Raw genomic sequence first — 22,679 nt, 5'->3', positions numbered from 1 at the left:
TATATAGCTGTGCTTAGGGTTAAATCTCTCTTCAGCTGTGAAAGGTTTTTATCTGTTAACCCAATAACCAGCCTGTCTCTGAGATTTTCATTTTTTGCAGTTCCAAAATTGCAGTTTTCAGCCAATGTATGCAGAGTTCTTATAAAACATTCAATGCTTTCCCCATGTCCTTGAATTCTCTGGTGAAAACATGCTCTTTTGTAAATGACATTTATCTGGGGTATAAAGTATGCATCAAATATAGCCAGAACCCCTTCATAGTCTTCTTTGTGACTGTATTCAGCAAAGTCAAAGGATTTAAAGATACACTCTGCCTGCTTTCCCATAGCATAAACTAAAGAGCATACTTGTATGTCTTCAGTTTCCTTGTGGAGTTTGGTAGCAATTCAAAATCTTGCAAAGTACTGCTTCCAGTCTGTCCATTGTGAAAGTTTCTCAAAGCTGAAGTTCTTTGAGACATCAGAGAATGGCATGTTGATAAAATCCTGCCATCTTTGGTGCTTTGTTCCTTCTATTGTAACTTTTGTTGCTAATTTCCTTCCATTTCTGGTCTCCTCTGGCACCAATTTACTCCTGACACCATGTCATGCACACCTTATACATGGTAGGTTGCAGGCAAGTCAAGCTTCTGCACCAGATATGGACTCTCGACAGATCTGCCCTTTCCCAGAAAGTTACATGCCAGATGTGTTCACTATAAGATCCTGTAATGTACTGACAGGTATGTTTGACATTAGCTTAAATATGGTATGTTACACACATCACCACCTACTGGCTGAACAGTGTAATACAGTTTAGCATTGCTTTCACCCATTTGTAGTAATTTTATATCTGGCTTTTACCTTCTTTTCTTTTCACTGCAGCATCTCAGGCTATGGAGCAGCTGGTGGGAAAGGAGGGAAGAATACCATGGTGAGATCCCATGGTGTGTCTGTATTGGGGATTTTTGACCTCCAAAAGGATGATGCCTTATACATCTTGGTGGGCCAACAAGGAGAAGATGCCTGCCCTAGTGTAAGTGATTGCTATTTCTGTCTCATGTTGACCCTGCGAGGGGACAGAGTCTCCAAGCCTGGGTTCCAGCCTGAGCCTGAACATCTAAATGACAGTTCTATAGCCCTGTGCCTTAAGTCAGCTGACCTGGGCCTGCTGCAGATGTTTAATTGTTGTGTAGACATACCCCTAAGGACCTGATGTTGCAGTCCTGACATGGGACAGTGCTGGCGCAGCCCCAGGGCTGGTGCATATGACCCCACCAAGGCAGGCCATGGATCTCGCTGCACCTCAGGGAATCTGTGTACATTTTAAGTACCAAATCCCTGTCTCATTCTACAAAAGGGAGGGGACAACTCACCCACCCTTTCCCCCACAGACTAATCTGGGGGAAACTCTGCATGTTTGGCCTCATGAAATTTTCCCTTCCCCCCCCAACCTCAGCCCCATCATTGATATGGGTGCCTCAAACGCTACACAGATCACCACACAAAGCCCATTGACTCAGGATTTGTTTGTGCATGCGGGAGGTTGAATGCATTACTACTGAACCAATCCAATTTCCTCTGCTGCTAAGCATCATTACAAATTGCCTACAAGATGGTCATCTTCCATTACTACTGCTAAGAGCTGCAGTAGTGAAGATACTTTTGAGTATTGTTTTCTTTGGGTGGAAGCCCTGATGGAGGAAAATTAAGCATTACCCTGTGAAATTTCACCACAGCTTTTGTCCTGGGCATTTAGTATTCTGCAGGATTCTTGGCGATGGCACTTGTTATGTGGCTGGAGTCCAAGAAACCAAAGCAGTTGCTGCCTGTTACAGACTTTGAGCAGGGAAGGGTGGAAGATACAGGCAGGAAAGTGGAGGGGCCTGGGGGCCCCCAAAGCCAAATACTGCAGAAAATACTAAAACTGGAGTAATGTCCCCACACACATGCACTCATATACCCCCATGGTTAATATAAGAGCCCTTTAGAATCAGCTGTGTCTTCACTCAGACTTTCATTTAGCATGTATAATCAGGCCATTCCACTGCAATATAATATATGGAGTCATTAAATTACAGGCCACTGTAATCTTAGTGAGAATTTATTGAGTGCTAATGTAATTCTTTCATCGAGGCAAAGAGATTGCATTGATTTGTGGAAGGGACTTTTACTTGATTGGATTGTAATCAGTTATGTCTTTGCAATGAAGGCTTTTTTTTTTTTCAATCCAAATGTAATCCACTGGTCTCTCTGGGTCGTTGCACTTCCTCATTTTCTTAATCATCCCCTTCCAAACTCTGAATCAAATTCTTTCCTGAAGTGGATTTTTAATTGTGCCTGTAGTACTCTGCAGGAAAGTTTTTAGGTCCACTTTATAGTAAACAAAACACTTCAGTTCTAAATTGGACAGATGCATGCATCAAGTTTTTCTCCCGCAATAAAGTACTTGTGTGAGAGTAGGAAGATACAGAGAGTGGATTATATTTAGACAAATATCTGTAAATATTTCCATGAAGGCTCATTAGCCCAGTCAGGGCTGCATTAAACTTTTGTGGGCCTGGTGCCAAACATAGTTGTGGGCAATGGAGGAGGGCGCATGCGGCGGAGGGAGGGTTCCCGGAGTGAGGGGGCCAGCAATGGGGCCCGGGCCGGCGCATCCCCACTCCGCCCAGCCCAGCGCAAGAGGCAGAGTGCACACTGTTCTGTTAGTGTTTACACAAACCTGCAGTGCCAGAAACACACTGGGCTGCCCATGCCGGGCCTGCGCTGCCACACCCCTTTCCCTCCCAGTGCCCCGCCGCCATGCTGCTTCTCCAGTGCCACCCACCCAGCATCCCCGTGCCCAGACCCAGAGACCCCCACCCACCACAAATGCACAGTGCCCTGCACACCACACCCCAGCGTCTCCCTCCCACAGCCCTTTATGCCCAGCGTCCCCCAGACCTGCACCCCAAAACACACAAGCCTCCCCCACCGCAAAGCACCTGTCCCCTCACTGCCCCCTCTTCATACCCGCAGAGACCCAGTCCCTCCTGGTGCCCTCACCCGCACTCACCAGCCCCGCAGGGAGGTGACTGTGTCCGCTAGGCTGAGTCAGCAACGCGGCCAGCCCCACGGGAGCAGTTTTATTAGCCAGGCTGGAGCAGGACCCACTTGCCTAGTGGAGCCCTCCGCACCGTCACCCCTCCGTGAGGCTGGCGGGGCCCCGCACTGGCGGCCAGCAGCAACTAGCCAGAGCCACACGGGAGAGCGGGGCAGGCAGACCCATGGGACGTGAACCCCTAAAGCCCGCCCGGCCTCACAGCCCTGCCCAGTCTGCACAGCAGAGGGAGCCTGGCTGCTGGGCGGTGCCTTGGTGAACCCCCTACGAGCAAGCAGGACCTACAGGTTAGGAGGAGTCACTCACACAGCAAGGCCTGGCTGCTGGACTGGTCCAGCTGTGTGGACGGGTCTGTAATGAGCCCTTTCCAAGCATGGGCCAGCCTGAGACTATTGTAAACCGGGTATTGACCCCAGTATAAATAAGGAGACAGAGAGAGCGATACTTACCTGACACCCAGAAATGAACTAATGGTTGGGCTCCAACCAAATTAAATCCCCAGGGCTAAATCATGCTTATTTAACACAGACACAAGCGCTCTGATTGACTTCAGTGGGACAACAGGTGTGAGCCACTTGCGCATAATTAGTCACCAAATTACTGTTTTTCCTCCTTGGTCACTGAGTCTGGTGTGGCTATGGATGGTCATTACAGCTCTCTAGTGGTCTGTTTTAAATGACTTGGTGTGGACTCAGCAGGTTGCCTAGTAATTGAGAGTCCACCACAAAAGCCATCATGGCATTGGCCACTGATTGGTAGCTAGGCTTTATCCTAAGGTGGTCCTTCAAAGTCAGGACTGAAGCACATTAGCAGTATGGCTCAGTGGCTAGGGTACTAGACTGGGAGTCAGGAGAGCAGTGTTCTACTGCTACTGACTTGCTGTATCACTTGAGTGCGTCAGTTTCCCCATTTGTAAAATGCAGATAGTAAAAATATTCACCTTCCCTTGTAAAGCACATGGAAATCTGAAGTACTGTGGGAAAGCCAAGTTGTTGTTGTTATGGGCAGGCCAATGTGGGGATGGTTCGCACTGGATGCATCTGCACTGTGAGCTCGGGCTGTGATTCCCCCATTCGTGTACACATATGCGTGCTAGTTCTCATTGAGCTAGCATGGGTATAAATTGCATAGTTGGAGTAGCAACAGCAGTGGAAGCATCACTGAGCTGTGTCGACTACATACACATTCGTTTCAGGCAGTTTTGTACTCCAGACAGTTCAGCCATGCCTCTGCTGCTGCATGCTAGCATGGCTACGCTGCTGTTTGTACTTACTCGATGAGATTTAGCATGAGTATATGTGCATGAGTAGAGGAATCACACCTCCTAGCATGCAGAATAGCTGCACCCTTGGACTGTGCTATACCTTTTCTGTGGATAAATATAGGACACCAGTTTGTAGGGATGTCTATTGGACACTTTTGAAGTATTGATCATTACTGAATTCACTTTAAAACCATTTAAAAGCTGCTTCTGCTCCCATTGGTGTCATTGGCAAAATTCCTTTTGGTTTTAATGGAAGCACGTTTGGACCATTGGTTAACCAATGCAGGAGAGGGAGGAACATGAGGCATTTGTAACTAATGAGCTTACTTTATGTATATAATGAAATAGCGTATAGACTCCTTGTCTGAAGTCAGACTTGCTGTTCTATCTGCAGACTAACCATGTTATACAGAAGGTATGCATTGGAGAGAATAATGTGATTGAAGAGGAGATTCGACTGAACAGGAGTGTCCATGAATGGGCAGGAGGAGGTGGTGGAGGGGGAGGAGCAACATATATATTTAAGGTACAGGAACATAGCCATTATATTCTATTATATAAAAATACTGCACACTACCCTTTAGCTTGAATACTATTCTGTGTTTATTAAGTGCCCCCTACAACGAACCCTGGAGCACCAAGAACTCTCTGGGCCTGATTCACACTTAACCTAATGACCCTTTAAACGCTCTGACAATGTAAATGGCCTTAAAGTGAGCTTAAATATAATTTATATTTACAATTTATGGCTGTGGATGCAGAGAGGTCCTCAGCCCCTGAATGGCCCTGTTCATACCTCTTAGAGCTTTTGCTAAGACTGCCTGCTGACTCAGACAGGGTCACTGTTGATTTACATTCTGTTCACATTTTAAGGTTTACTTTGCAACTATACGGACAAAAAATATAAATTTTTAATGTGAGCTGAAATTCTGTAGCACAGTACTGCAGCAAGAGGTAAATTGCACAGCAGTTTCTTGAGCAGTGGAATCGCAGAATATACAGGGTGCTATAGTCTTTGACTTCTGCTGTGTAATGGCATAAGAACAATTGAGGTCAGCTTTTATGCCCTGCTGCAAGGGTAGACTTTCAGCCAAAGGCCATTGATCTCCACTGCAGGTCATTTACATTTTATCAAAAGTTGGCTAATTGATAAGCATTCATCCCGAATCCTGATTTTGGATGTGCTCAGTCGGCTTGCACCCTCTGATAAGTAGCTCCCAAAGTGGTAATCCCCCACAAAGTGGAGCCACTGTACTGCACTACGCAGAGCAGTGCACCTAAGAGTTCTTGTAATTGATGCACTAACTCACAGGGTAACATTACATGCTTTACAAGAGCCATCAGAACTGGCTTGTACAATACCTATAGCCATTGAAGCGACTGTTCTCTGCTGTAGTACATAGTATGATTAGTTGCATCCATTAATCTTTGGATGCGGGTACATGAATAATGCAATGGTAATTTGGACTGCTCGGCAATCCTGGGACCTTGCTTCATGCAACATGCAGCAACTAGCGTGTGGGATGAACTTGTATTTGCATGTCTGACACTGCATAAACCACAGCTTCGTTTCTCAATTCACCCTCTTAAGATGGAGAATGGAGAGCCAGTCCCCTTGATAATTGCAGCAGGAGGTGGTGGCAGGGCCTACAGGGCCAAAACAGATACTTTTCATCCAGAAAGGCTAGAGAATGATTCATCTGTTCCAGGGCTGAATGGAAATTCAGGTGCTGCAGGTAAGGAACATTTACTATGTTCAGAAAATCTTCGTATGCAGTGTAGTTGTAGTCATGTCAGTCCCAGGGTATTAGAGAGACAAGGTGACTGAGGTAATATCTTTTATTGGACCGACTTCTATTGGTGAGGGAAACAAGCTTTTGAGCCACACACAGCTCTTTCCCACACCTGAAGAAGAGCTCTGTGTTAGCTCGAAAGCTTGTCTCTGTCACCAACGTAAGTTGGTCCAGTAAAAGATATTACCTCAGCCATCTTGTCTCAGAAAATCTTTGACAGACAGAACATAATATGTGAAAATGTGAGACTCTCAGAAACCATCATCACCACAGGGAAGAAATCCCTGTAGAGGTGGAAATCATGTAGCACTTCTATAGCATAACTGCTAATGCAGTTTCCCTGGTTAGTGCAGACATGGTTATATTGCAGCCTGGCTAGCAGTCCTGCAAAAAGGCCAAGGGCGGTATGAGCTACAGAGGGGGGACCACCCTCTCGCATCAGGATGAGTGCATTTTCTGTCTATGAGAAACTTGCACTGCTGCAGTCTCGGCTTACAGAACAATAGAAAGCAGAGATGGACAGGACCTATTGTCATCCAGTCTATCTCCCTGCCAAGGCAGGATTGTTCCCTACAGACATTGTCTAGTTTTGTTCTCAGATTGTACTGTTCTGTGGTTAATGGACTTCAGCATGAAATTCACTTTAATGTGCATATGTTTGTTTGTTTTTTGTTCCCTGAGACTAAAAAGCCTCTGTAATGTCAGCACTTTGGACCTTGAATTTTTGATCATCATGAACCTGCAAAAATAAACAAAATCACAATTAACAATATTTAGCGCTTACAAATGTGGTAGGCTGTACAATTTCAAACTAACTAACACCCCAGTCTTCTCTTAAAGAGGGAAGTATTAGTGTATTCAATTTACAGATGGAAAATTGAGGCACTGAAATGAGTTCTTTAATGTTCCAAACTAAATGCTATGTACTGGGGACTGCATAGAGAGCAGAGGGCTGGAAGTCAGGACTCCTATTCTTGATGTCTACTTACTTTGTGGCCTTGGGCAAGTCACTTAACTTCTCAGTTTGGCCTAGAGTGGTGGTTAAAGTCCACCAGGTGGTCCACCAGGTGGTTAAGTCCACCTGTAGCCTCAGAGTGGTAAGGCTTAGTGGCCTAAGTCAGTACGGCTGCCTTTCCTCGCTGAGTCGTGTGGCTTAACGGCCAGAGTCAATATGGCAGTCCTCAGTCACAGGACGGAGTAGCCCAATGACCAGAGTCAATATGGTCGCCCTCAGTCGCAGGGCCATAAGGTCCAATGGCCAGAGGAAGGTGGGCCACCATGCTGAAGGGTAGGGGGATCCGAGCTCTCCCTACTCCACTGGGTCCCAGCCCAGGGCCCCGTTAGCGACGAGTGTCTTCACCACTGGGTCAGTGAGGATCCAGCTGAAACACACTGACCACTCTCCCAGTTCTACAACTGGATCAATGTCTAATCCCCCTGGGCTACTTCCTACCCTGTCTCACAGTGCCATAGTCCATGGGTCTCCTGGGTCTCCAAGGCTGTCAGTAGGCGCAGCTCTGTCTCCTCATGGGCTTCCATGGGTAGTTGGGTATTTGGCTGGGTCTCCTAGGTCTGGGTCTCTAGCAGCTCCCTGGTGGGAGCCTGTAATGTGCATCCTCCCTCCTGAGCAATCCACCCTGACTGAGCTTTTTATACTGCTCCCTTTTATACTGAGGCTCCAAATGGAGTATGCCCAGCAGAGGCAAAGGCGCATAGCTTCCTCTGCCCAGAGTACTGGGTTTATCCCTTCTTGACCCATGCAGAGTTTAGGTTTCTGCATACAACTTGTCAGTGTTGAGGAAGCCATTCATTTTCACCACTGCACAAACTCGAGTTATTCAGGCTTTGTGTGGAAAACTAAAGAGTTGTGGTGGTGAAGGGCCAATCCAACTTCCCCATTCTCACTGTGCAATAGAGCGCATACACAGTAGCCAGCTCATTAGTTAGAGCTAGTTTCTGATGTTTCAATCAGAAAATGTTGGTGGAGAAAAATTGCCTTTTCTAATTAATTTTTTTTTTTTGTGGAAAAATGTTTCTTTTAACATTTTCTAGTGAAAACAGTATTTTAGTAGTTTTTGAAAACCATGAATAACCTTTTGAAAACCAAAAATGTTTTGGGTTTTCATGAAAAAACTGGAAAATTTCCTCCAAAAAATCCTATTTTCCCCCACCACACACACATTTTTCATCTCTTTAAATTTTTCATGGAAAAATACTCTTTTCTGACCAGCTCTCATTACTGTATTACACTTCTTTTATAGATGGATGGAAAGAGGTACAGAGAGTTTATGTGTCCACAGGTCAGATAGCCAGTTAGGGGCAGACTGACAACAGAACCCAGCATTCCTGACTTCCATCCCATGCTCTAACCACTATATGATGCTCTCCCTTGCAGCTGAGGCATTTTGAATGAGCATTCATTCTGCTGATATATGGATATATATATTGACTGTAACAGAAACTTACATGGGCTGCTTTCTCTTTTCTTAACTGCAGGTGGTGGAGGTGGCTGGAATGATAACACTTCCTTCCTGTGGTCAGGAAAGTCCTTGCTGGAAGGTGCTACTGGAGGAAAATCCTGCCCCCAGGCCATGAAGAAGTGGGGGTGGGAGACAAGAGGGGGTTTCGGAGGGGGTGGAGGGGGGTGCTCCTCAGGTGGAGGAGGCGGAGGATATATAGGTAAAGTGGCTTCATGTTCAAGGTGTCCCTTCCCCTCCTTTAGTGCTAACAATCAGCAAACTACTGATCAGAAATTCTCCTCTAGCTAGCATATGACTGTTATGTAATAGGATGTCTATGTGTTGCCTTTTTAACTCTGGATGAACATATGTTGTTTAGCCTTTAAGCAAATAGCCAGATGTCAGTTCTTCAGCTGGAATCCTGGCTTTGCATGCTGGAACACTATGCCATCAAGATCCTGTGATTCTTGACTCATGACTGTATATTGAGCCTTTCATTTCTTGGCCATGATGCAGAAGAAGCAGGAGCCATAGGCTTTGCATTCCTGTTGTCAACACCAGCATCTGGGGCTTTTGCCATGGAGTCTGATGGCCTGTCTTTACACTTAGGGTATGTCTACATTGCACAGTTAACCCGGGTGTTAGCCTTCACCCCACTTACCATCCATACAGGAAAAAATCTTTTATTTGCATCTGGAGGTGCTTTAAGCCAGGCTAGCTGACCAAGCTGACGGGTGATTAGAGCCTTGACTCTGCTTTATCTCAGGCTGAAACTCATCTACAATGCAATGAGGACACAGGCCAAGTCACTCGAGTCCTCCAATGCTCTTCTAACCATTCCCTGTGAAGGAGAAACAAATTCTCCCACAATTGGTTGGGAAAGAAATCCTAGTGTCTCAGCATGAAAAAACATGGGATATTCCCCCAGACACACATGGGCAAATGTGGAAATAGCCAGCTATGGTTTTGCTGTGGAGATCCTCTCACCCAAGTGAGGCAACCCCGGGTGCTCAGACCCTGGTGACAATTACCGGGTTAACGGTGCAGTGTAGACATAACCTTAGAGGAGATTCACTGTATGGGCAGTGGCAATCCAAGCTTCCTCCACACTGCCCTAAGACCAGCATGCCTCAACCCTAGAGGAATCACCTTTAGGGGCAAGGCAGGTATTTTGGTCTCCATAGTCCAATCCTTGGCTCTTGTGCTCAGACTACCAACAAGGAGGGAGCAATTAATGACAGCAATGCTGGTGGCTTTCGTCAACAAGGAAATGAATGGAGGCCAGTAATTCATTTCCAGTAGGCTCCAGGGTAATGGTAATGACAGTGAATTAGTACTGATATGGGCGAGATTGAAAGCAGTCACCATAGTGTGAACAGCTCCAATACCCATAATCAGTCCCCTTGGCCACCCATCTCTTCAGCCATCTGCCCTGTGATGGACTTCTTACCCCTGGTTATCCACCACTGTGGCTTGAAATCAGGTCAATGATAGACTCAAAAAACTGCAAGGAAGTAATTAGCCTGAATGCCTAGCTCAACCACATGCATTGTGATGATATTATGTGTAATGATTTTTTCAACAGAATGCTTCATGCATGATACTTTTGTTTGCAGTGTGCTATTTTCTTCCCTGACAAACGTGAGGAAAGCTGAAAAACAACCAAACAACCCTCTCTTTTTTTTTTTTTTTTTTGGGGGGGGGGCGGCGAGGGAGGGTATCTGTGCATGTTAACAGACCAAAATATGTGGCCTACACTCACCACCTCTGAAATCCTCTGCTTGTCCAAGGCACACTTGGACATCTCCCATGCAAGCTCCTTCAGTCCCCCATTGCAGGTGGACCTCCCTGGCCTGAAGGTGTAGAGGAGAGAGAGCAAATCAGATGAATGTTACTCCCAGTCTGGTGGAGTACATAGCCCCATTGGTAACTGTGCTGAATTAACTCTTAAGCACTGGCATTGTCCAATCTGCTAGTCAAATGAACATATAGAAAATTTGTTTATATGTCTTCACAGCATCCGAATGATTAAAGGTGATGTTTATGCTTAGTGGGCAATGAGCTAAAAGATTAATTTGCTTCATTAAGAGCCACAAGTGTCATTAAGCTGGAAACCCAGAAGTGAAAGGCCATACCACTCTCCACTAAACCTTCCCGCCATCCATTAAACGTCCCAGCTGGATATTTCCCTTTCCGATTAATTTCCCTTTCTCATTTGGATGCTTCATACTGTGAATTTGCTTGCATGTTGCAATTCTTAACTGTATGTTAGATCTAATGAACCACAGTATGTTAAGGTGCCTTCTGATTTGACATAGGTGGCAATGCTGCAGCGGACAATGATCCAGAGGTGGATGGGGAGGATGGTGTGTCCTTTATTAGTCCAGTGGGTACTTTATACACCCCCGCCCTAAAAGGTATTGATATGGACCAGGAGTCTGTTCTCATGAGTTTTCTTCATGTCTGAAGTAAACTGCACCTATAAAAGCTTTGCGATCCTTACATAGAAGATGTAGATTAGTGTTGCTGTGAACACCAAGAAAAGAGAGAAATTGGTCAGTGTAGTCCATTCAGAAATAAGGAAATGAAAGGGAGCAAAGAAAAAAAATGGAGGCTACAGGGGAAACAAAAGTGAGATCTCTTAGTCTGTGGAGCAGTCTATACATGAGAAGTGGTGGAAGCTTCATTTCTTAAGTAATTTAAAACTGGACTGGACAGCAAACCCAAGAAAGTACCATAGGACAGTGATTCTCAACCTTTCCAGACTACTGTACCCCTTTCAGGGGTCTGATTTGTCTTTCATACCCACAAGTTTCACCTCACTTAAAAACTACTTGCTTACAAAGTCAGACATAAATATACAAACATGTCACAGTGCACTATTACTGGAAATTGCTTACTTTCTCATTTTTACCATATAATTATAAAATAAATCAGTCCAGCGGAGGGCAACAAAAATGATTAGGGGCTGGAGCACAGGACTTATGAGGAGAGGCTAAGGGAACTGGGCTTGTTTAGTCTGCAGAAGAGAAGAATGAGGGGGGATTTGATAGCAGCCTTTAACTACCTGAAAGGGAGTTCCAGGGAGGATGAGGCTAGGCTGTTCTCGGTGGTGGCAGATGACAGAACAAGGAGCAACGGTCTCAAGTTGCAATTGGGGAGGTCTAGGTTGGACATTAGGAAAAAGTTTTTCACTAGGAGGGTGGTGAAGCACTAGAATGGGTTACCTAGGGAGGTGGTGGAATCTCCATCTTTAGAGGTTTTTAAGCTGCAGCTTCACAAAGCCCTGGCTGGGATGATATAGCTGAGGTTAGTCCTGCTTTGAGCAGGGGGTTGGACTAGATGACCTCCTGAGGTCCCTTCCAACTCTAATATTCTATGATTCTAAATGGAATATAAATATTGTACTTACATTTCAGTATACAGCGTATAGAGCAGTATAAACAAGGCATTGTCTGTATGAAATTTTAGTTCATACTGACTTCACTTGTGCTTTTTATGTAGTCTGTTGTAAAATTAGGCAAAGACCTAGATGAGGTGATGTACCTCCTGGAAGACCTCTGCATGTACCCCTGGTGGAGAACCACTGCCACAGGGAACAAATTGTTATATTGTGTGTAATAAAGCAGCCAGTAGGGGGAGTAGGCAGACTTAATCAAGGAAATGTGTGGGTGGTCCAGTTCCAGTATTGTGTTGTGTGCTGTTGGCAAATGTGGAAAGTGGATCTATGAAGCTACTGGAAGGATATGTGTGTTGCCTGAATAAAAGATTCTTGTTACTCGAAGAAGTTGGAGTACGTCCGGTTTAGAACAATCTCCAAGGACAATCCTGTCCTGGGTGGAGAACGGACTAGATGATCTAGCAGGCCCCTCTCCCTCAGCTGTCAGTCTGTGATTTGTATGTTGTGCTTCTGTTACTACTGGAAGCTGAGAGTGATCCTATGAGAAATGTTTGTGCTCAACTCTTCCTCCATTAAAACTTTCCCGGGTCAGCCTGAGGGAGTTGCCGGAGGGGGGAGTGAGGCACTTCCTCCATTGCCCACAGGTGGAGCATGCCACCGTGGCAGCTTTCCCAGTCTGTGCTGGCCCCAAGAGTTGAGGACTTGAACTTCATTCCCCTAGTGGGTCAGCTGCTGTGGATGGTTCAGCCCCAACACAGACTAGGGAACTCCTGAGAAGTGCCTTAACTTGCATCCCCTCCCCCCCACTCCCGTAGCCCCATTGGGGCTTGCTATAGCAGGGGGGGCACAGAACTGCCCCAGCAACACTTCCTCCTGGCCTCAGCATGCCCTGGGCCTGCCCCACAATGCTCCTTGTGCTCTGGAGAGCCAGCACAGAATTGGCGGGACACCTTGCTGCACTAGGGGGATTCACTGAAGGGGTGGGGCTGTGTGGCCATGTTGACCCAGCATAGCTGGCTCAGGTTGGCTGCAGTGCAGGTGTCCAAGAGAGCTTAGTGGAGGAATTTTTTTTGTAAATGAAAACTATTAGCTGAGATTCCTTCAATCTCCTCTTCCCCAAGGCAAGTGAGAGGTGGGGATGCAGTCAGCAGAGAGGGGTGACTGAGAGTCAGGAGACGTTTTTCAGACAGGGCCCATCCCACCTGATGTGGAACACTTGTGCATTTCCCATTCTAGAATGCGGCAGTCCTCCTCTCACTCTTGGGTTATCTTTGCTGTAACAAACTCAGCCTCTTTCATCTGTTCCCTAGTGACAGAAGGGCATGGAGAGGTGGCTATTAAACTGCACCTCAACTGCAGCCACTGTGAGCTTGATGAGTGCCGTGTTGATCTGGAGACTCAAAAAGTCATTTGCTTCTGTGAGCCTGGAACAGACCTGGCTGACGATGGTGTCTCTTGCATAGGTAAGAAGGTGCAGGGAAGAAGGGACTACTTTGGGATGTCTATGAGTGAATGCCCAGTGAAGGCCTCTTTAACAACCTGGACTGCAAGGCAGCACAGATAGCCTTTCTTTAAAGTTGACCCTGATTAATTATCCCATTGTTGCTGGCATTTGCAGTGGAAGTGCAGTGTGCTACAGTGATGAGGAAGGTGGCATGCGAGGCAGCACTGCTGATGTGTTATACCCTATATACCTGAGTCATTGGGCAGCACTTGAAGCATTTTTTGCACTGAAGGGCCAAGAGATGTGATCTGTGGGTCTGGGTACCCCTTAAAGAGCATGTGTTTAGTTATATTGGCGCTGTATTGGCATAGATCAGAGGGAGAAGCCCTGATCTGAAATTAACTCTCACTCACTCACCCCAAACAGAAAATAAATATTCCCAGAGTTGTAATTTAGTTGTGGGGCTGTGGGGGCATTTGCCTCTTTCCCGCCACCTGTGCTTCATACCATGTGTTAATTTCAGGGTGCTGCCCATTGGAGGCCCAGTACAATTTGAGTTGCTTGACCACTGTCCTACAGGCCTAGCATAGCTTCAGTTGCTTGCTTGGCTATTCTGACCCCTGTAGCATGACATCTTCCAGTTGGCAGAGACTGAATAACCTTATAGATGTCTCAGTTTCTGCATACCAGGGCACATAATAAGACAAAATACAGCTACTGTATTCTTGCAGCTGCACATAGATAATGGTGATGGGAACTACAAGTTATCCTTGAACGTCTGGGGGTACACTGTTTTATTGCCAAGGGGCATATTTTTACTCCGCCCCTCCTATCACCAGATGTTGTTTTAACGACCCAAAATATCATAATAAAAATAAACTAATTAAAAATAAAACCCAATGTAAATAATTAGCATATATAATAATAAAAAAGATACTTAAATAAAAATTATTTATAAAAAAATATAAAAAGTCACCACTTAAACAAAGGGGGGGCGCTCCATCAAACCTGACTCTGCAAAAAATACTACCAATTAAACCAAAAAATCCAGTAACTCCCTGGCGGGGCCCCTAAAAAAAGCCGTTCCTATATACAACCTTCTAAGTCACTGCTTAGCTCGCCAAACTTAATAAATATAATATATTATAATTAATTTTAAGATTTATATCTAACTAATATATTTATAAAAAACCTTGCACATTAAACCTTATTAATCTGCAAATCAAGCAAACCATGTCTCACTAGTATTCAAACTAATCACAGAATGTCCAAAATCAACACTGCCCATGGCCCAGGAAGAAGGCAGTTCCCTGTATGGGGCTGAAGCCCCCTAGGGTCCATCCCGCAGGGTGGACCTGGGATTACCCTGGAGAGTAGCTCGGGCTCCAGGCACAGAGACTGGTTCTGCTCCCTGAAACCCATGGCAACCAAAAAGAGCCCCAGGCAGCCTGGAGCCTCTGTTCTCCAACCTACTCATCAACCCAGCTCCTGGGAGCCATCTGTCCTCTGGGCAGAAGCAGCTGCAGCTCTGCTCCTACCTCATCTGCTGCCGCATGTCCTCGCCACTGATTGTCCCCAGTGCTCGAGTTGGAAGCTATGATTGGCGAAGGTGGCCAGAATATCGGTTGCTAGAGAATCAAAGCAGCACCCTTTGTCCAGCAGTTCATTGGGGTCTGCTGTCTTGTGCTTCAGAGTCTCAGCTTTTCCTAGGAAAAGCACAGTGAGATCTCTCCCCTTGCAGCTGTGAAGGGAACTGGTTGATTATGGACTTTTACCTTTTATCCTTCAAAACATCCAAGAAATTCCAGGGGCCTAAGTGGCTCCTCGTCCTCTGCTGAAAGTTGCCTCCTCCCCATTGAAATCTGAAATGGCACCCCTGAATTTCCAGTCAAACTCAGCCCTAAGCTGAGGTGTCTCAAGAGCCAGAGATGAAGTGCCTCAGGTATGAGGCAGAGGGAGAGGCAAACATCATGGAAGAGAGGTTAGCAAAGGAAAGCAAGAAGAAGAATCCCACTCAGTGCATCGTTAGAGAGCTGAATGCAAAGCATAGGCAAGCAGAGTGGCATATATTTGCCCAGCTCACACTCAGAGCTCTAGTACTGGGCTTTCCCCACATTTGTACATTCAGAAGAAGTACTGAGTCCAGCAGGTAGAACGAGGGACTCTAAACCAGTTTTCTTAGTCCTATTCCTAGCTCTGCCACTGACTTGGGAATGTTGTTCAACCTATTTACATTGCAGTCTCCCCCTCTGTAACATGGGGATAATCAGACAAATTTATATGACTGTGGTGATGGTCATCAATTTCCTAATTGGAAAGTGCTCCATAAGTATTATTAAGTGGTAGATATTTCAGGGGGGATGTTACAAACCAGCTACGCCTGCAGCCATATAGTACTGTTTTCCCCACCAGTAGTCATCTCTTCTTTCTGTCTAACAGTGGATGTAGTTAGCTGATGATATATTGCAGTCCTCGTCCTCCTTTTTTCACTATGACTTGGCATTGATGGCGGCACTTAGGTCCCTGACAATTTAACATTCTTTCCACTCCACCCCACCCCTGTTTTTTATGGCCTTGCTTTCGTATCCAGTGAGTGTGTGTGTTAATTTCCTGATAGGAAACCATCTGTTTTTATGGTGTAAACTTAATTGAGGAAAGTGAAACAAAGAGGCATTGGAGGTCATAGATCTGGGAGTTGATTACAGCAGACGTTCTCCTCTGTTTCTTACAGTGCAAGAGTGACAGATGGAGCAAATGGGAGGAGGGACAGAAAAATATATTATTTAAATAAATGACCATAGGGAGATCATGTTAAAAAAAGTAACTCCCCCTTTCTCATGCATCTCTTTCAGCTGACCCTGTGGCTCATCTCCCCCTCTCCTTGGTCTTGTCTGTAGTGACTTCAGCACTGGTTGCTGCCCTCATTCTGGCTTTTTCTGGGATCATGATAGGTGAGTATCTCATAAAGCAAAATGTGCCCAGAGCAACAAAAGTTGCAGCATATTGTGCTTCTCACCCGAGCCATTTCTAGTAGAGCCAAGAACATTGGAGTTAGGATTCAAGCTTGAAGCTGTATTTTTTTTTCTTAATGAAAACTCACCTATTTTCTTTTCTGACAAATGTTTTTAACCAAAACAACCAAGTTAGGGACATTTTTCCTTATGAAGGGAAAATTGAAAAAGTCAAGATTTGTTTCTTTTCATGTGAGCTATTACTGTTACACTTCATATTTCAGCAGGCAGCAAATATAGGTATAAATAGATAACCAGGTATAATTAAAATGCCATCTATGTCTTCCCTTTTTTTTTACTAGCTAGTTGCAAGGTCATTCCATTGACTGACTGCAGCATTTCAATACTTCTCATGATTGCATCCTTAATGAAAGACTGTTGAGTGGTTTGGGGTGTTAGATCACACTTTCCAATTTTTGCTGACTTTAAAGGGAGCTGTGAGTGCTCAGCACCTTGAAAAAAAAGCAGGCCTCTTTTAGTTTAAGATACCTGTAACATGGATTTTGGTCCTTACTGTTAGAAATAATCAAACAAGATGTCCAGGGGGTGGACTGGGGAGAAAGAACCCTTTATTGCCTGCTCGTTCCACCGCGAGTGAGCAACGAGGGGGTTACTTTACAATTCTTTTATCCATAACAGTATGTAAATGTCTACATTTCTAGCAACTTCCCATAGACCCTTATTTGGTTACATCGACACCTATAAAATGAATATTAACAACTACATAATGAATAGAATTATACCCTCCCCTGTTTGTTGTTTACAGGATTACCATACAGAGGGCAGGCACATCACCTTAAAACCTATAAATTTTACACTGACATTCTTTGAAGTAAAGACATGCCAGGGGGAGAAGGAAGACAATGCTTTCTTCCCACCAAAAGGCCTTGCACAGGAGTGGTGATAGACTCATCCCCTGCGCAGATAGCCAGGAAGGGAGGAGAAGAAGAGCAATAAGAGACTCTAAAATTCACACCAATTAACAGAAACAAGGTTTGCCCTGGCCTTGACCCCATTCCCTGTAATTTAGGCCTGACCACTTGTCCAGCTTTTAACTCTTTACTCTCCTACAGTGTGTAAATAAAATTACTTTGCTTTATGAAACTCCCTCTTGATTCCCATAAACAGGAAGGGAGTCTAGTGAGTAAGTGGCATGCCTTTTGTTACTTCAGAGTTCACTGTTAGTGGATTTCACCCTATTCTTCAAATCAAGAAATACTGGAAATTTCATGAGTAAGCTTGTTCTTAATCTAATTTTTAAACCAAACGAGGTTGGATACATTCAGACTGAGTTTTGGAGAAGCACTCAGACTTCTGCATGTACGCATTCCAAGTACAGAAGGTTGACAATTCCTTTATTCTATTTTATTTTATTCACTGGAGTTTGAACACTATACCAGTTCCACAGCTTATACGTTCTGTGTTGGTTGTCTTCATGTTCACAAAGCAGTCTGCATCCCTGGTTCACTGTGCTCTATTTCTAGTGTATCGCCGGAAACACCAGGAGCTGCAAGCCATGCAGCTGGAATTACAGAGCCCTGAGTACAAATTGAGCAGGCTGCGCACCTCCACTATTATGACAGACTATAATCCCAACTACTGCTTTGCAGGAAAGACCACCTCCATTAGTGATCTCAAAGAGGTGCCTCGGAAAAATATCTCCCTCATAAGGTAAGCTCATCTGTTTGCTTTCCACATACTTTACACCGTACACTCTGTCTCTTACACACACACACCCTGATCTCTCTCACACATTCTTATTCTTTCTATGCTTTCTCCCGCTTGTTCCTACTCTTGGACACATAAAAGAACTATGGTGGTTGGGGTGGTATTCCATGCTTACCACATGACCATTGTGGGGACTGGACTCTAGCTGGGTCTCCTTAACCCAGTAATTCAGACCCCAGACGTCTTTCTTTCGGGCTCTCAAACATTTTGTGGAATACTCCTAGTGTTTTAGGCCAGATATTAACTGATGCAAGAGGGAGCATGGGGACTGAAGGAAGCTCTTTAGAAGTCTGTGATTGGATTCTTGGCAATGAGTGACATAAGTAACCACAACAGCAGCAGTGAGCAATGAGAGTCTAGATGCTACCCAGCAGTGGGACTTGGACTATAAAAGCCAGAGATGGGGAAGACTATCCATGGGTCTGAGCCACATTAGGATCTGGATCAGAACTTTTAAAAAGATTGCAGGGGCTTGGGTTGGAGGTCATCTCCAGGAAAGACCTGCCAAATCATAGAGTCCAACCCCTTTGCTATTACAGGATACATTCCACTCCAGTAGAGGATATGATGTGACACTGATTCCACATGATCTTAGACACAAAGCCAAAAGACAAGAGTAAGAAGCAGGAGAACATGGGAGATTCAGGAGCTTTTATTGCCAAAATCCTCCCTGAGATACAACAGAGATGAAGCCCACAACATCCACTACCACCCTGTATTGTCAGCAAGGTTCCTTTGTCATATCTAATACCTCACTGATCACACGTTAGGACTTCCCAATGCGCTGCATGCTGCCAAATGCCTTTGTCATACAGGCTGTGAAGGGATCGCTGAGTTTATATGAAGCCCACAGAGGGTAAAGGAAACAGCTGGGAATTGAGGGGGGAGGAGGGATGGGTTTATGAGCCACAGAGGTCTGTTTTATATCCTCATTTTACAAGGGGTAGGTCAGTGCTGCAGAAAACAATGTTTCAGGCTGACACTTATTGGGAATAATTGATAGCTGCAATCAAGCCACAGGCAATTTGACTTTGCAGTGTGGGTTAGTTGCCAGAGCTGAGGCCTGACAGTCAGACAGTGTAATGCTCTTTATCCTGTCAAGGAATAAAGCCACTCTAAACTAAACTATATCTACAGACCATGTACAGCATGGATAACAAAAACGCAAGTTTCCCATACTCCTACCCACAGGCATGTTCCTTAACCCTATCTAGGAGCGACCATGACCTGTGCAGTTCAGTTTCTGTGGCCAGCTGAAACTGAGATGCCAGTTAGAACTGCAATGAAGACACGAGCTCAATGGAACACAGACTATGCAGTAGCTATTTGATCTGGCCATCAGTCCTGGCCTGGTTCTAACCATTGCCCTAGAAGTAAATGACTCAGCATCTTGCTGCAAGAGAGAGCCCCCACAGAAACCCCCTCCATGTCAGAGTTGAGGAACAGGAGTATCCGAGGGAGGCTTGCACTACCCCTGCCAAAGCTGAACTCCCTCCAAGGATGAAGAGGAATTTCCAGGGCTGTCAGTCCAGCGGCTCCATCTCCGCTACTTTCACTGTGGTGTTGTCATGCTGTGTGTCTGAGCCAATAATGCCCATGTGACAGGGCTGTTGTTGCACTAATTACTTTAACTTTCATTAATTGAAAGCCAGAATACGCAGTGACACAAAACTTGTATAATGAGCATAAAGGAGAAAATGTGCGTTAATGGGGTGTGAAATTTATTTATTTGCCTTTTTCTCCTGTTTCATAATTAAGCCTCAAACCTTCTTCACAATATGTTAATTGCTACAATAACCATTCTTAGCACTTACATAGCATTGTTCATCCATGGAGCTGAGTTCTTTGCAAAGCACAGTTCTCTCCATTTTACAGGTGGGGGAAACTGAGGCAGGGGTGGTTAAGTTACTTACTCAAGGTTGCAAAGCGAGTCAATGACAGAGTCAGGGTCAGAAATCAGGTCTTTTGACATCCATTGCTCTACACAGCCTCTCATTTGATGCTTTCTTTAAGTGAGATGTATGGGGATCTGTTAGCAAATTTAGAGTATGACTATTAAATGAAAAGTGTATCCATGATAGGCCTGTCTTTATTAGCTCACTTTTGAGTTACACAACAAGTAAACGTACAAGAGCAGTTTCTAATGTTATAGTGTAAGAGGACAATGCTATGTGCTATGTACTATAGTGCCAACACTTTAACTCCAGTAGATTGGCTTTATTGGGCATAGTTCATAGTTTCCAAAGCCAGAAGGGCCGTTGTGATCATCTCGTCTGACCTCCTGTATAACCCAGGCCATCGAACTTCCCCAAAATAATTCCTAGAGCATAGGTTTTAGAAAAACATCCAATCATGATTTTAAAATTTTCACTGATGGAGATGACCCTTGGTAAATTGTTTCGATAGCTAATGACTCTCACCATTAAAGATTTATGCCTTATTTCCCGTCTGAATTTGTCTAACTTCAACTTCCAGCCATTGAATTATGTTATACCTTTCTCTGCTAGGTTGGAGAGCCAATTATTAAATATTTGTTATCCATGTAGATACTTATAGACTGTAATCAAATCACCCCTTAACGTTCTCTTTGTTAAGCTAAATAGATAGAGCTCTTTGATAGTCTGTCACTATAAGGCAAGTTTTCTAATCCTTTGATCAGTCTTGTGGCTTTTCTCTGAATCCTCTCCAATTTATCAGCATCCATATTGAACTGTGGGCACCAGAACTGGACACACTATTCCAGCAGCATTTAAACCAGTGCCAAATACAGAGGTAAAATAATCTCTATATCTCTACTTGAGATTCCGCTATTTATACATCCCAGGATTGCATTAGCAATTTTAACTACAGTGTCACACTGGGAGCTTGTGTTCAGCTGATTATCCACTATGACCCCCAAATCTTTTTCAGAGTCATTGCTTCCCAGAATAGAGTTCCCCATCCTGTAAGTGTAGCCTATATTCTATTTTCATAATGTGCACATTTACATATAGCCATGTTAAAATGCATACTATTCACTTGCGCCCAGTTGCGCTCAGTGACCTGTCCTCTTCATCATCTACCATTCCCCCAATTTTTGTGTCATCTGCAAACTTTATCAGTGATGAGTTTATGTTTTCTTCCATGTTCTTGATAAAAATGTAGGGCCAATCCCTGTGGGACCCACAGGAAACACATAGTTTGATGCTGCTGCCACGTTTAGTTATATTTTGAGACCTAGCAGTTAGCCAGCATTTAAGCCCTTTAATGTGTGCCATGTTAATTTTATGTCATTCTAGTTTTTAATCAAAATGTTGTGTGGTACCACTTCAAACTAGGGCTGTCAATTAATCTCAGATAACTCAAGTGATTAATTTGTTTTGAGTTAACTCAATTAAAAAAATTAATTGCGATTAATCGCAGTTTTAATCACACCGTTAAACAATAATAGAATACCAATTTAAATTTATTATAAATATTTTTGGATTTTTCTACATTTTCAAATATAATCATTTCAATTACAACACAGAATACAAAGTATACAGTGCTCACTTTATAGTATTATTTTTATTACAAATATTTGCACTATAAAAAGATAAAAGAAATATAATTTTTCAATTCACCTCATGCAAGTACTGTAGTGCAATCACTATTGTGAATGTGCAACTTACAAATGTAGATTTTTTAATTACATAACTGCATTCAAAAACAAAACAATGTACATCTTTAAGAGCCTACAAGTCCACTCAGTCCTAGTTCTTGATCAGCTAATCGCTAATACAAACAAGTTTTTTTACATTATGGACGATAACGCTGATCACTTCTTATATAAAATGTCACATATAAGTGAAAACATGTATTCACATGGCACTGTTGTAGTCAGTGTTGCAAGGTATTTATGTGCCAGATATGCTAAACATTCATATGCCCCTTCATGTAAACAAACTTGTTTGTTTTAGCGATTGGCTGAACAAGAAGTAGGACTGAGGGAACTTGTACACTCTAAAGTTTTACATTGTTTTATTTTTGAGTACTGGTTTTTTTACGTAATTCTACGTTCGTTTGTTCAACTTTTAAGATAAAGATATTGCACTACAGTACTTGTATAAGGTGAATTGAAATGCTATTCGTTTGTTTCTTTTTTTACAGTGCAAATATTTGTAATAAAAAATAAATATAAAGTGAGCATTGTACACTTTGTATTGTGTTGTAATTGAAATGAATATTTTTGAAAATGTAGAGAATAGCCAAAAATTTTAAATAAATGATATTCTATTATTGTTTAACAGTGCGATTAATTGCAATTAATTTTTTTAGTCACTTGACAGCCCTAATTCAAATGCCTTACAGAAATCTAAATATATTACATCAAAACTATTACCTTCATTGACCAAATTTGTAATCTCATTAAAAAAAAAAAGATACCAACTTAGTTTGACAGGATCTATTTTCCATACACCCAGCTTGATTTGCATTAATTACATTGCCCTCCTTTAATTTTTTATTAATTGAGTCCCGCA

At 43.8% G+C, this 22,679-nt stretch overlaps 1 protein-coding gene across 1 annotated transcript in view; it reads left to right on the top strand.

Annotated features, from left to right (window-relative positions):
• The window catches only part of ALK (ALK receptor tyrosine kinase), a 516,691-nt gene that overhangs the window by 468,697 nt on the left and 25,315 nt on the right, over positions 1-22,679 (top strand). Inside the window, exons 13-20 of the mRNA XM_067565381.1 lie at positions 864-1,014; positions 4,740-4,871; positions 5,937-6,081; positions 8,635-8,697; positions 10,916-11,014; positions 13,308-13,460; positions 16,294-16,392; positions 17,937-18,123. Of these exons, the coding sequence (XP_067421482.1) occupies positions 864-1,014; positions 4,740-4,871; positions 5,937-6,081; positions 8,635-8,697; positions 10,916-11,014; positions 13,308-13,460; positions 16,294-16,392; positions 17,937-18,123 (1,029 nt within the window). The remainder of the gene's footprint in view (positions 1-863; positions 1,015-4,739; positions 4,872-5,936; positions 6,082-8,634; positions 8,698-10,915; positions 11,015-13,307; positions 13,461-16,293; positions 16,393-17,936; positions 18,124-22,679) is intronic.

This window comes from Emydura macquarii, unplaced genomic scaffold (genome assembly GCF_026122565.2).
Source record: "Emydura macquarii macquarii isolate MOO-44397 ecotype Brisbane River unplaced genomic scaffold, CSIRO-AGI_Emac_v2 contig_2676, whole genome shotgun sequence".
NCBI classification, from domain to species: domain Eukaryota; kingdom Metazoa; phylum Chordata; order Testudines; family Chelidae; genus Emydura; species Emydura macquarii.
Note: the sequence above shows the minus strand (reverse complement) of the source record. Positions and strands in the feature narration are given on the sequence as shown.